The following is a 13,112-nucleotide window of genomic DNA, read 5'->3' on the forward strand; positions in this document are numbered from 1 at the left end:
TCATTGCAATAAGAGAAAGAATTTTTAAATAATCAGTTTCCCTAGCCATCGTATGCCATTAATAACAGCAGTATGTTGATATGAATTCCAATTTTTTCTTTGCTTTATTTAAATGAACTTACAACTCATTTAATTAATTTCATTCAACTGATGTTTTAATTGATGTCTGACCTGAAACAAAGTACCACAATCTCGTGGTTCATTTAGTCCCATCCTGGACATCATTAAACTGTAACCTTATCTGCGCTGATATCTATTACTGTTAATAACAGTGTGTATTTTTTTCTAAGTAGATTTTTACAGTAAAACTAAATGATACAGTTTTTTGCAAAATAGTTCAGACGTTTTTTGAAGAACATAAATATATAATTTCCGTCAAAATGCATGAGAAGTTTCTAGAAAACAATGCCAATATAAAGTAAATCTTTTTTTAAAAAATTAATATTAACTTTGTTGTTTTCGATCTAATAAAATTAGTTAGTTAAGTGTTTAATTAAAGTAAAAACTACTTGAAAAAATTATAAAAAAATGCATTCTGAAAATTTAAGATTACAGTCATTATAAAATCATTAAAGAAATATAATAGGGAATTGCAGTCTAATCTCGGTATGCAGATTTCAGTTTAATATCTGAAGCAATTGCTTGGCAGCTATGGTAAACCTGCAAAGTTAAGTACTAAGGCCTCAGGAAATAAAAATATAGTATATAAAATCTTGTATTTCAAATGAGGTTTTCGAATCAGCAGAGCCAAATAATCGAAAACAAATTACTATGGTATAATTTAAATTAACTGGCCGGAAAGACTTATTTGCTTGCTTAATAAATAATTGTTAAAGAAGTACCTGTGCATTTATTTCACCAGAATGCTTGGGAAAAATATTTCCTCCACTAGCAATTCTACTTCCGCAAGACACAAAATATGTGAACTGGAGCAACACCTCCATGAGTATTCCTTTGATATATTTTAACGAAGCTGCATAACATTAATGTTCTAAGCATAAATCTATCAAGATATCGACCACATGCCTTTTAATAATTCCATTCTGCAAAATATAAAGATCACGAAATGCAAGGATAAGGGGAGGAGACAGAGAGAGAAAAGAGAAACATCATTAATATACTTTTCTGTACAGAGCGACAACAATTAGGAGACATAATGACCTAATGCTGTGACTCAAGGATATCAAAAAGAGAAAATGATATTAAAAACCTGGCCTGCATGATAAAATGACCTGTGCATTATATCTATATCGTTGACACATGGTCGACGCTTAAATTGCTTTTACTTTTTTTTTATAGTAATTTGATTTAGCTTATATTTTAACTTGATGTTAATATACATACTTGCATTAAATGTTTACTTGTAGAAATACCTTTTGTGAAAAAGCAACTTTGTTAACATACCTGGCCAAATATTAAGTAACAGATGCAGTTGGAGTTGTGACTGTTTGTTTGTTTATTTTACAAGGTATTTCTCCTACCTTCTTCGCATGCCTTCGTGATGTGGTGGTTTGCACCCTCAGCGCGTAATTGAGAGGTCCCTGGTTCGATTCCCGGCGAAGACGTTGCTAATTTTTCAATCTCTCTTGCTTCCAAAATATCCTAATGTCTCTACAGTGGCGCCCGAACTAAAAGGGAGCTGGATGATGATTCTCCTCACCCAGGATTTGGCAATTGGGTCACCTAAATACCCCAGTCGCCCTTTAGAAGAGGGTGTATATAAGGTATTTCTCCCGCCTTCTTAGCGAGCCTTTGTGGTGCAGTGGGCTGCACGCTCAGCGTGTAATTGAGAAATCCGCTGTTCGATTCCCGGGGAAGGAGTTGCTAATTTTTCATCTTGCCTGCTTCCAGAAATATACTTAATGACTCTACAATTTGAGAATGGTAAAACACACGAGGGCTACCTTCCCGAAGCTTATTTAATTTGAATATAATTTTATTCATTTAGATCAGCTTTCATCTTCTGCTGACAGGTTTTTGAATTGCGTTAGCATGGTGAATAAAATATTAACATTTTGTAAATTTTATTTTAATAACATATGTTCATTAATAAAGCATCCGCAAAAAATATCACTGTATAGAAAAACTGTAGCAGAGTCTTACGACTCTTAATAAATTAAATTTGGTCAAAAAGGAAAAACGAATTAATTGCAAAATTTGTCCCAAAATAATGCTTATTCGTTTTTTGAAGAGTTAATAACAGATAAACTATTTAAGATGATTTTATTGCATTTAAAAATTTTGTAGTTGCAATGTCTACTTTCATGCACCAGTAGGTAAGTCGAATATACTTTAATGCAGAAGTGAACACGTGTTTGCTTTTAACAACGGGAGATTTAAAGCTTAATCAGGAAAATATGAGCGAAATGTTAAGTCCGTGAAGGATAGAATTTGTTAGTCAACCCCAGCTGACATGTAACAGTTAAGAGATTTTATGCCAAGTTTGAAAACGAATGAAGGAAAGATGACGAACGAATGAAAACGAATGAAAAAACGAATGAAAGAAAGGATAGTGTAGCAGCAAGGAACAACAATGAACGAAGTGTGGGATGATATTACAGATTTTCTACATGCACTTTATAAAGCTTTGGACATAGAATGACTGTAAATATATGATTGAGACTGTCTGTTTTATCTCTCCAGCTGAAACCACAATCAACGTCTGCGGTTTTAACTGGACGGGTAAAACGGACATTCTTTGTATCGTTTGAACCGGCACAGAACAGGTCCTCTCGGTCGACGTGTTCTGTGTCGTTACAAACGATGTACTGCTGCCAATAATTATTATTTTGAACACCTATAGATGTAAATATGTGACATAAAGTAGTTTACGCTTTAAACAAAAATCACTTAATAATAATTATTATTTCTGCTATTAACATTTAAAAGTGTTTAAACACTATGTTTTGACGTCTTTAATAATAATAATAATTGTAATTCGTTATTTTCCTTAAGTTATTACTAGGATAGAGAAAAGCAAAGTAAGTTTTCTGAAATTATGTTTATAAACAGACTTCTTTTTTCTGACTTTGTATTATGCTTTTTATAACAACATTTAAAAGGGTTTTCTAACCCAAGTAGCACATAACGTAGCAAAGACGTTACCACGATCACTTTGCAACCTCTCGGACCAGTTTGCAACGTCTTTGCTACGTCATGTGATACTTAAGAATAGTTCCTAGGATATAAGCACAGATATTTGCCTGTACTATGGTAATAATGTCAACAACGATTTTGGTAAATGTTCTGTTTATGAAGTTGTATTATCAGAATAATAGTAGTAAGATCATAGCGGTTACGAAAGAATACTAGTAGCAGAAGTGCTTGTAGCATGGATTGCTTGTTGTGTTTGCGAAATGACTGCGAAACTCGAAACGTCAAAACACTTGTGGCGTGTAACCTGAACAAGGTCGAAAACGAAAACACTTCTTTCCTGCTGAAGACGTTGAACTATGCATTTGATAAATTCACTTCAATGCTGTTAATGGATTTGCCAATCAAAATCCATGGGATAACATAATATGTAGTAATTCAGTTGCTATTATTAGGCTGTGATGCGTCCTTATGCTATTGCTTGAACCTTAGAAGATGCATGTGTTATTCTAAGTAATATTAATAATGTAGATATTCGTAGTTCAGTTTCTGGCACGAATAAAAGTAGATATTTCTTGGCCATACAGCATCCTTTGAAATGACGAGGCCCGCTTTTGAAGAAATAAGTAAATACACTCATTGCTGTAGTATTCGAACAAAAGGAAACCGTTTAATTACCAAACTCCCAAATGCATTCTCCAAATTTGTAGTATGTTTCATGTGTGTAAATTTTTTCTAAGGTACATTTACAAACGAACTTGAATGAGAAGAGTTTAAAAATATTAGGCTGTAAAAACAATAGTTCCAATTTAATGAATAGTACAAGATTGCAGAGATCTAGAATTTACAAAATTGGAAAAGTATTTTTGGATATTTCATCAAAGTATTTTATTTTAAGTAAATTAACACAAAGCATTTGATAAATCATTCTAAAACAAGAAATATTATGACCACCAGTGACCGAATGAGATAAGAACGTTGGTCATAAGTGGGCTGGTTGCATCTGTATCCTGAATATCAGCCAATTCCTCTTAGGAAATTCATGTAACCCTTACCTCCGGCAAAAGCTTTCGTGTGCTTTCCTTTGAACAACTAATCTAATCTAACATGCCGGAAACGTTGCTGTCTTTGGAAGAAATAACATATGAAACAATGTATTAGAAATGAAATTGCATCAAAATCTATTTTAATTCTTTTCGCTTTTAAATGACTCTCTTTGTTGAATTTCCAAGGTAGTGTCAAAATTGAATGTGTAAATTCTAATCAAATATTACCTTTTTCCAAAGGGAAATCCATTGTTACTAGCAGCTAATCTAAGAACAAAAAAGCATTTCCGCTATTTTTAAATGATGCGTACGGATATAAAAGTTTCTTAAAGTTCATCGCATTAAACTATTTCTGAAAGTATTTCTAATATGGCTTACTTATTTTTTCCATGGCAAGAAAATAACCTCATAGGCCTGCCCTAACAAGAGTTTTAGGAAATGACCTAAGTAAAATATATTTCATTTTATGGACTGTAAAATATTTTGTTTCAATGGAGCAGCTTTCTGCCCAAGTTTAATAGCTTAGAGTTTGATGGGGAAAATAGAGACTTCCTTATTGCAACTAAAATAAGCCTGAGATAGGATATAACAAAATAACTTACTTAAGTTTAAAGTATCTTCTTTTACCATAAATTAATTTTCTTCCTCAGCCGGAAAATTTCATTCGCCTTTCAATTTTGGTCTTCGAGATTAGGTGCCAAAGTAAATTGTTTGCAGTTTCTCATTTTGAAGACTGCGCCAAATAATCAGTTTCGTTTTAATAATTTCGTTTTTCGGAAAATTTAATATGTCTTCTCGATATTAAAATAATTTTGCCTTGGTAATGACTTCCCCCATGAAGATAATGTATAAGAATTAATAAATTCATTTTCGCTGTTTTTACGTAACATTGGCTATTAAATGAGCCGTCTAATGTGAGCTTCCGGGAAATTCTTGTTCATTAGCTAGATGTAATGAAGTCAGTATATAATAAATTCTTTTCAGCTGTTATACTGGGAAAGAAAAGTCTTTAGTGATTTCATTACCCGTTAATGAAGCTATGTGTCATAAATGCTAAGATTGTATAAAAAGTGTTTTTTGCTCATTTTTTTCGAACTCAGGCATAACTATAACCAAACAGTTAGTTTTTGCTAGTATTTGTTTTTCATAAAATCTTTTTCTACCGAATAAATTTAAAGATTTCAAATTAATTTTTATATGTTATAGGTATGTCAATTATACACTTGGAAATGATATCTTCTTTTTGAAGTAACCTTATACTTTGCTAATAATGATTTAATTTCGTGAATACGTGCATTGCTAGAAAATGTACAGTAATTAAAATGGTAGAAAAATGCATGATTAATTCTTTTGATAAATCATGTTCCTGTATGCCCCACTATTAGCTAAGTGAATAAGTCTACTTAATACTGGGCGTATGATTCGGGTTCGATTCCAGCCGAGCGGGCTAGCTGCGCGGTTGCTTTTTGTAGTTTCCTTGCTATGTACCGTAAATACGAGCTAGTTTCCCTTTCAAAGACCTAGACGTAGGTATCCCTCCCTTTAGACAGACAGCCCTTGTGTGCTGTGTCTTATTCAAATAACCAACCAATTTCATTTTGATATAATTTGTTTATAAAAATACATGCGCAATAAAAAATATACTGAACATGGAATATGAAGAATGCAGCTAACGGGAAACTTAATTATTATGCAATAACACATTTTCTACAAAATACAATAACACATTGCTTATACGAGTAGAAGACTGATTCTTCCCCGAGTAAATGGAAATTCAGGTAAAAGAGAAGACTGCTAAGCGTAATCTGTTCAACATAAAAAATTCACATGTTTATATGATACATTACCAATTTAAAATTAATTTCCATATATTATTGAATATATTTCGGTATTAAAACATACTTATAATTGTGATGCTTCAATTATTCTTGAATATACACGAATAAAACTTAATCAGAACATTCCATAAAAAGCATTATTTGAATTGTCAATGGTCCGAATGAAGGTAATATCTGCGAGAAATATGACCAGCTTGGACAAGAATGTTCTCGAAAGAATCCCAAAAAGTTGTATAAACCCTGCCTGCACGCGGAGTCAATCAGTCAGTGCATTGTCCAGCGAGCTGATCATCAGTCTAGTGTCGAGTTGGTTGTCGAGAGTATCTATGGAATTGTAGCGTGGAGAGTCTCGAGAGTACGTTGAGTTCCGAGAGCGACCGAACAGAGTCGGGAGCAGTACTTTAGTGCTTTGCTGTGAAGCTGTCTTCACCGTTATAGCCTGATAGCCTGAAGGCTGTGTTGATGATTGTTTCAGCGTGTTTATAGTAGTTTATCGACGATTGTAAACGTGATTTTGGAGCTGTCCTGAGTAATACTGGCTAAATAAATTGTGTCTGATTCTTCATCAGATGTTTTCGTCAATCACTCCAAATCTACGAACCCGTACAAAAACACAACAATACGTTTCTATAAAAATCAAGAAAAGTAAATTTTTAAATACTTTAAATTTTAAAACATTTCTTTTCCAATTGAAAATTAAAACATTCTTGTCATTATGAAATTTTTTAATTTTGTAAAACATCTGTAAACTAATATATGCAAATTTTTACATAGAAAATAACAAATATTGCTGTCTACTGTCCAGTCTAGAATTTTGTACTCGCTGCGATTTTTTTCCTCTTATTAATATGAATGTATTTCAATGTAGACAACCTATATTTGAATATTTGAATTTTCGATCACACACACACACACACACACACAAAGGGAAAAAAAAAAAAAAAAAAAAGTAGGGGAAAAAAAAAAAAACCCGGCATTAAGACTTACAGAGCTGGTAGTCTCTGTATTATATTTCGCAATCTCCCTAGCATTATAATATCGCAGATATGGAGGGCTTGCTGTATGGTGCTGTTTTAGTTAAATTTAGACATCTCTATAACAAAACTTGCATGGATTTTCTGTGCGTCGGTATGGTTTCATTAATTATGTGGAACGTAAAATAGTATGCTTACAGATACATCCTGAAGTATATCAGACCTCTTTTAGTAAGGATTGCACTGCAATATGTGTTTTCCTTCCTATGGTTTTACGAACGGAGAAGTCTTTTATATAGCAAGCGAAATATGTGTATTCGTATTTTTATATTGGGCGTTTGTTTGTATATTATTTATGATTAGAAATAAAAAAGTTGTTGCTACGATTAGAATTAATTTAAGATTTTAAAGCATTTTGGGAAGAATTTGTGTTACATAAAAATATCTCGTTCATTAATGGTTCATTTCACTGTGAAATGAATGAACAAATGAGCAAATGTTATTATATCAAGTTGTTTTTGTAGAAGTATTCGTATTTTGTTTCCGATTTTGTTTCTTGCCTAGTTCATTTATACTGCCATTTTCAGCATTACCTGTATAGCCCTCTTTACTGTCTATGAAATTAACATGCCATAAAAAAAGCTTTACAGTCAAGTGCTTTGACTTAATGTTAAAATTAATTTTAACATCTGAAAGATATGCTGTGTTCAAAAGTCAAGACCCCGCATACTTTAAAGTACGGGAGTCAGTACGCGGCGTTTTACTTCAAGGTAAGTGTTTTACTTTCATAAAATTCTGAAGAGATCAATTTATGATGCCTGAATCACATGTAAGAGAAATTACCAAAATCACATACCAGCAGCAAATCTGTAGTATCACTTTAAAAATGAAGACTATGGTTTAAAATTTAGCATATTTATTTCGAAAGTGCATCTCTATTTATTTCGATACATTTTTACTTAATACACAGGTTACTAAATATGTTTTAGAGGAAAACATGAACGGCATACTTGAGATTTCAAATGAGTAAAAAAGTGTGAAAAGACAGGGAGAGCATTCGTAGAAATAATATCTCATATGCGTACTGCCTGTGTAGACGAAATTTCGCCAAGCAACAATTGTGTGAGGAAGACTTTATTGCATCTCTGAGCAACTTTGTTTTCTCCTACAGATGCACCTGATCTCTTGTAGATTCATGATTACAAGTGGAGAATCATTGATATTATCACATAATAAGATTTTCGTTTATACTCGTAAGATAAGGTAAGAGTAAAAAACGTTAGCTCATTCAGAGTGGAAAAGATTTTCACAAGGTTTGCTTATAATTCACCTCGCCCCAAATCGTTTTATCGCATATTTCAGAGTACTAATCGGAGCTTATCTGATGTTCATGATCCCTCATGTGATAAGGATCAAGCACCCTTGGAAATTAGCAGTGATGAGCTAATGAAATGTTGCAGTTTATCAGGACCATGGTTCAATTCTTTCGTTTTGTGATACACACAAATAAAAGGTAGAAAATAAAGGTAGAAATACTCGTATAAGAAACAAAACAGACACATATTATTATAACATCAATTTATAATATTTCTACATAATATATTGTATTATAAATTAAATCACAAATGACTTACTTTTTGCGGAAGTATGCACATCATGAAGAAAAACTTACTACAAGCTAAAATTAACTTAAATTCTAGCTGTGGTTATGTTATATATTAATCAAAATCAAACATTTATTTATATGTATCCATGATTATTTCATTGATAAAAATCTTCGTAATAAAATTATAAATACTAAATTTTCTTACCCTCTTGTGATTGATGGCATTGGCATACAGGAAGTGTTAATCGTATGATCTTGTGTAAAATGGGACTATCCTTTGTAACTAGGATTTCATCATAAAGAATTATCCTTTGAAGTTTAGGCCCTACTTGCGCTATAATTCTAAACAAAGTGTGATCTCACTTTGTGTTTTCAGTGCATTTGACAGTAAGCTTACATACTTCAATTACTGGAAAGGCTTACAGCAATTTCTGCCTACGAATAGATGCGGTTTCAGTTAATCCTACGCAGAAGCGTGTTATTTATTATAAATAAAAATCACGAGTATTATCACAGGCTACTTCAAAGCAATCTTATCGAAAAAATGCATATTATCGTTCGTATAAACAGGCAGTTTAGCAGTGACAAAGAATTTAAGCTGACCAAAACTATTAAATAGTATGCGGAACTTCTTTAGCTTCGCATACTACGAATAAGGCGACTCTACAATGAAAGCTGTTTAACTGACTATTTTTCTATAGATCTAAAGCAGATTTGACAGAGTATGAGTAAGCGCATTCTTACTTAAGTGGATTTGTGTTGGCATAGTGTACTCAAAATTATACCTATTGACGATATCCAATAACAGTTTCTCTTCAATGAAGCTTTCAATGCGTTCCATTTTCACTAAAACTGCAAGTGCATCTGCTTTATAAAATTTTAAATTGAGCCGCACGCCTTAAATAATATAGTATCTTATTAAGCTGTAACGTGTCAATTTTATATTATTTTATTTTATATTAATTTAATTTACAGGAAATTACGCAGGTAGAGAAACTTGCTGTCTAACATTTCATCAATATTTTCTCACAAATTTTGGTGCAGGGTATAGTACCACCATATACTCAATGTAATTCCACACACACTTTATCTTAGTACGTGATAAAAGATTCGTATGCTGATACTGTTACAGAATTAAATAATGGTTACTGTAAAAATTATCAGCAAAATGTAAGAAATGGTTTTATTCAACATCGAATTTTTTCTTCCGTTTACCAATTATTATATATATTAAGCGGCATATTGCCGCATTTGTTTTTGTTTCGTGATAGGAAATGTATTCCTTACACTGTAAAGCATTTGTTATACATTGAGTTGCAAATTTTTCAAGGCTATCGAAATATAGTGAAAAGCATTTGCAGTGTTAGATATTACACTGCTGGTATCACTCAGAATGTTAGCTTGAGCATTAGGAAAACAAACGTTTTGCAGTCATATTATCTTTGAAGAAGTAAATATTTGGTTTGTTAGTGATATTATTTTCATGACGGTTGACAGCGAGAAAGAATGCATTATAGTATCACGAAATTAGGTCTATATCTTCGCGATATTAAGTATGCTATCACAAAGGTAGATAACTTACACATACGTTTCGTAGTATTTATAATATGCATTGTTTGTACGTCTTTTCCATAGTAGCTTAGATTTATGCATACCTTTGCAACACACAAAATATACTCAATACTCTTAAGCCTTAGTATCAGGAAGTTGAATAAGTTTACCTTAATTTCCGCAACGGCATGTACTCTTAGCTTTTGATTCCGTTAATGATTTTTAATTATTTAACAGTTTTATGATGCGACGAAATTCTAAACGAATATACGTATGTCCGTATTGTTAAATACTACCTTAAATTCTCTTGTATGCGCCTGGCATTTTAGACATCAGTGTGGGTTTTAATTACAGTTATTTAAGTTAAAAAAAGGAAAGAAAATACCATGTATATAATATAATATTTAGTTTTATAGTTACCGCTATCGACATCCTTAGAGGACTTTAACTTAGAGCAAACAGTTTCAAGTCCTAGAAGATCGCATTTTGTGTTGTTCACATCCCAAGATAGAAGACCTATGAGAAAAAAAAAGCAAGATTAGATTAGCAATATTAAAAAGAATCTAAAAGGGGAAAATGCTTACTTAGATATAGGTTTAATAAATTATTTTATATAAACAATTATTCCTCTAAATTGACGCAACTTTCTCTTAAGTTAAATTATATGCATTTATTTAATATTTATATGTATTTTTCATATGTTCATATGTGTTTTATATGTATTTTTCATATGTTCATATGTGTTTTATATGTATTTTTCATATTATTATATTCATTTTCCACTATATTTAATATTTATATGCATTTTTCAAAATCATATAGTTTTGCAGATATAGGATTCAAATAAATTTATTTAAGTATATGAAACTTTCTTTATACAAAGTTTTTTTTCTTTGCACTTTCGAAACCGATAATGTGTTTTGTCCTCCAGAGAAATAATATGTTTCAGTTTCGTACATTTATATAAATATGCAGTGGTTCTGGAAAAATTGTTTAAGAAATAAATAAACGGGTATTTCGTGGCATAGAAATCTTCATTATCATCTATGTAACTATTAAAATTATTAGGAAAGTACGTATAAGTACGTATTAATGAAAAAAAAGCATCTCAGCTATAGTTGTACATCCAATGATGAACGTTAAGAAATCTCGCATAATTATATCTTTACTTGTTGAATGCAGATACAAAAAGAAATGACTGCGTTTCGGAGTTTTTTAATTTTTGAACAAGTCTGAGATTTAATACTGCTTGTTACAATTTCATTTCTATTGATATTGAATAATTTAAGACTTTACATTTTCTATAACTATGCATTTTCAACAAATATCGGTGAGACAATCAGTATTTCAGAAAGATCTGTGTCAAAAGCAATGAATGAAACAGTTTTGTCTTTAGAATGAATAGTGAACATTTTCTATTTAAAAAGGGGATTAACAGGTACTAAGAAATAGACTTGTGGGTCTTATACTATATGTGTGTGCACATGTGTATGTTTTAGTTTCAATACATACCGCACAAACAGATTTAAAATATTCTTTGTATAATATTGCATAATAACACTGAATATATATTTGACAACAGGGATATGAATGAGGAATGGATGCAATCACATGCCTTCTATATGCGATATTAACTGTTATATAACAAGTACTGGTTATGGATGCAGTCACATGTCATATTAACTGCTGTATGACAAATATCTGTTATTTTATCAGAAGCACTGTAAAAATTCGTTGATTATTGCATCATAAACTAAAGCAGAATGAGGGAGCATTTATTATATTATCTACACAAAATGTTATTTATATTATATATATATATACATTTATATATTATTATTATATTTTCTGCAAGAGATACGAAGCATAACAAATCGAATTTTTATATTAAATCCATATTTCAAATATCTGAGACAAAACGTGCTAATTTCTTTCGGGAAAACAAAGTACTAAATGCTGCAACTAATCAGCGAAATCTTAAGATTTTGCTAAAAGAAAAAAAAAATACATATGAAATATTAAAAACAGAAGTTTTAAATTTTTTTAATTCCTACATACAGAGTTGCTATTTTATTGCCACAACTGACGCAAATGTTTGGTCTCTGCTAATTAGCTTGCTCATTTGTGGAATTTCCCTTTCCTATTTGGCTTGTTTCACTTCGCTTCTACTGATTCAATAATAAAAAGGAAAAAAGATGCCATTTCTTACCTTTCATCTTTTTACTATGATTATCCCTAGAATTCTTTTCTTGCTGTTTTAGCTCGCTTTTGGCATTTGTTTTTGCTTGTCTGTATAATAAATATTTTCGTATTTTTAGTTTTTTATTTCATTAATTTTTATTTTACATGATGTGCATTAGTATAAAGACTTTTTTTTCAACTAAGTTCCAGAGACTTCCTATACAAAAATGGGAATAAAGAAAAGTGTGCTAACGTATGAAAAAGCTTGGATATGTATTATTTCACGTTATTTGTTCTAGATTTCAGTTTTTGTTTTCCTAAACTATTTTGTTGAATTCATTCTACGTAAAATTCATTTAAGTTTAAAAACTTATACTTTAACCAAATTTCTGGAGTATTTTTTTACATACTTACAGGAGAATACAAAGAAAAGAAAAGAAAAAGAAGAGAAAACACAAATTGCCAGCATCTCTGACTATTTAATCTGCGCAAATATATTTCGTCATTCGTAGTTTTTTCATAAATTTTTAACTAAGCAAACTTTGGTTACTGTCTCTTGATATATCGCAAGTATTCATGAATTTAAAACTACAGAAATGAAAGAACTGGTTATACGGATTTGTTAAGTTTACCCATCTTGAATGATTAACCAATCATCACTTCAAAAGAATAAGCCATTTCATGCCACATAAAATGTTAACTTACAGATATAAATTCTAAATTTCTATACTTTGATTCTGACGCAAACAATGGCATTGCTTTTATTCACATGATAGCGTCATTACGTTATTTTGAAACAGGAGATATGAACAAGGCAAGCCTC

The 13,112-nt window shown here is 31.3% G+C and overlaps 1 protein-coding gene across 1 annotated transcript in view; it reads right to left on the bottom strand.

Moving 5' to 3' along the window:
* Positions 1-13,112, bottom strand: part of LOC118189824 (uncharacterized) — a 150,181-nt gene that overhangs the window by 78,690 nt on the left and 58,379 nt on the right. Inside the window, exon 2 of the mRNA XM_085818652.1 lies at positions 10,529-10,624. Within this exon, the coding sequence (XP_085674778.1) occupies positions 10,529-10,624 (96 nt within the window). The remainder of the gene's footprint in view (positions 1-10,528; positions 10,625-13,112) is intronic.

This window comes from Stegodyphus dumicola, chromosome 6 (assembly GCF_044657685.1).
Source record: "Stegodyphus dumicola isolate Sdum_Otavi_A_Nest chromosome 6, ASM4465768v1".
NCBI lineage: Eukaryota > Metazoa > Arthropoda > Arachnida > Araneae > Eresidae > Stegodyphus > Stegodyphus dumicola.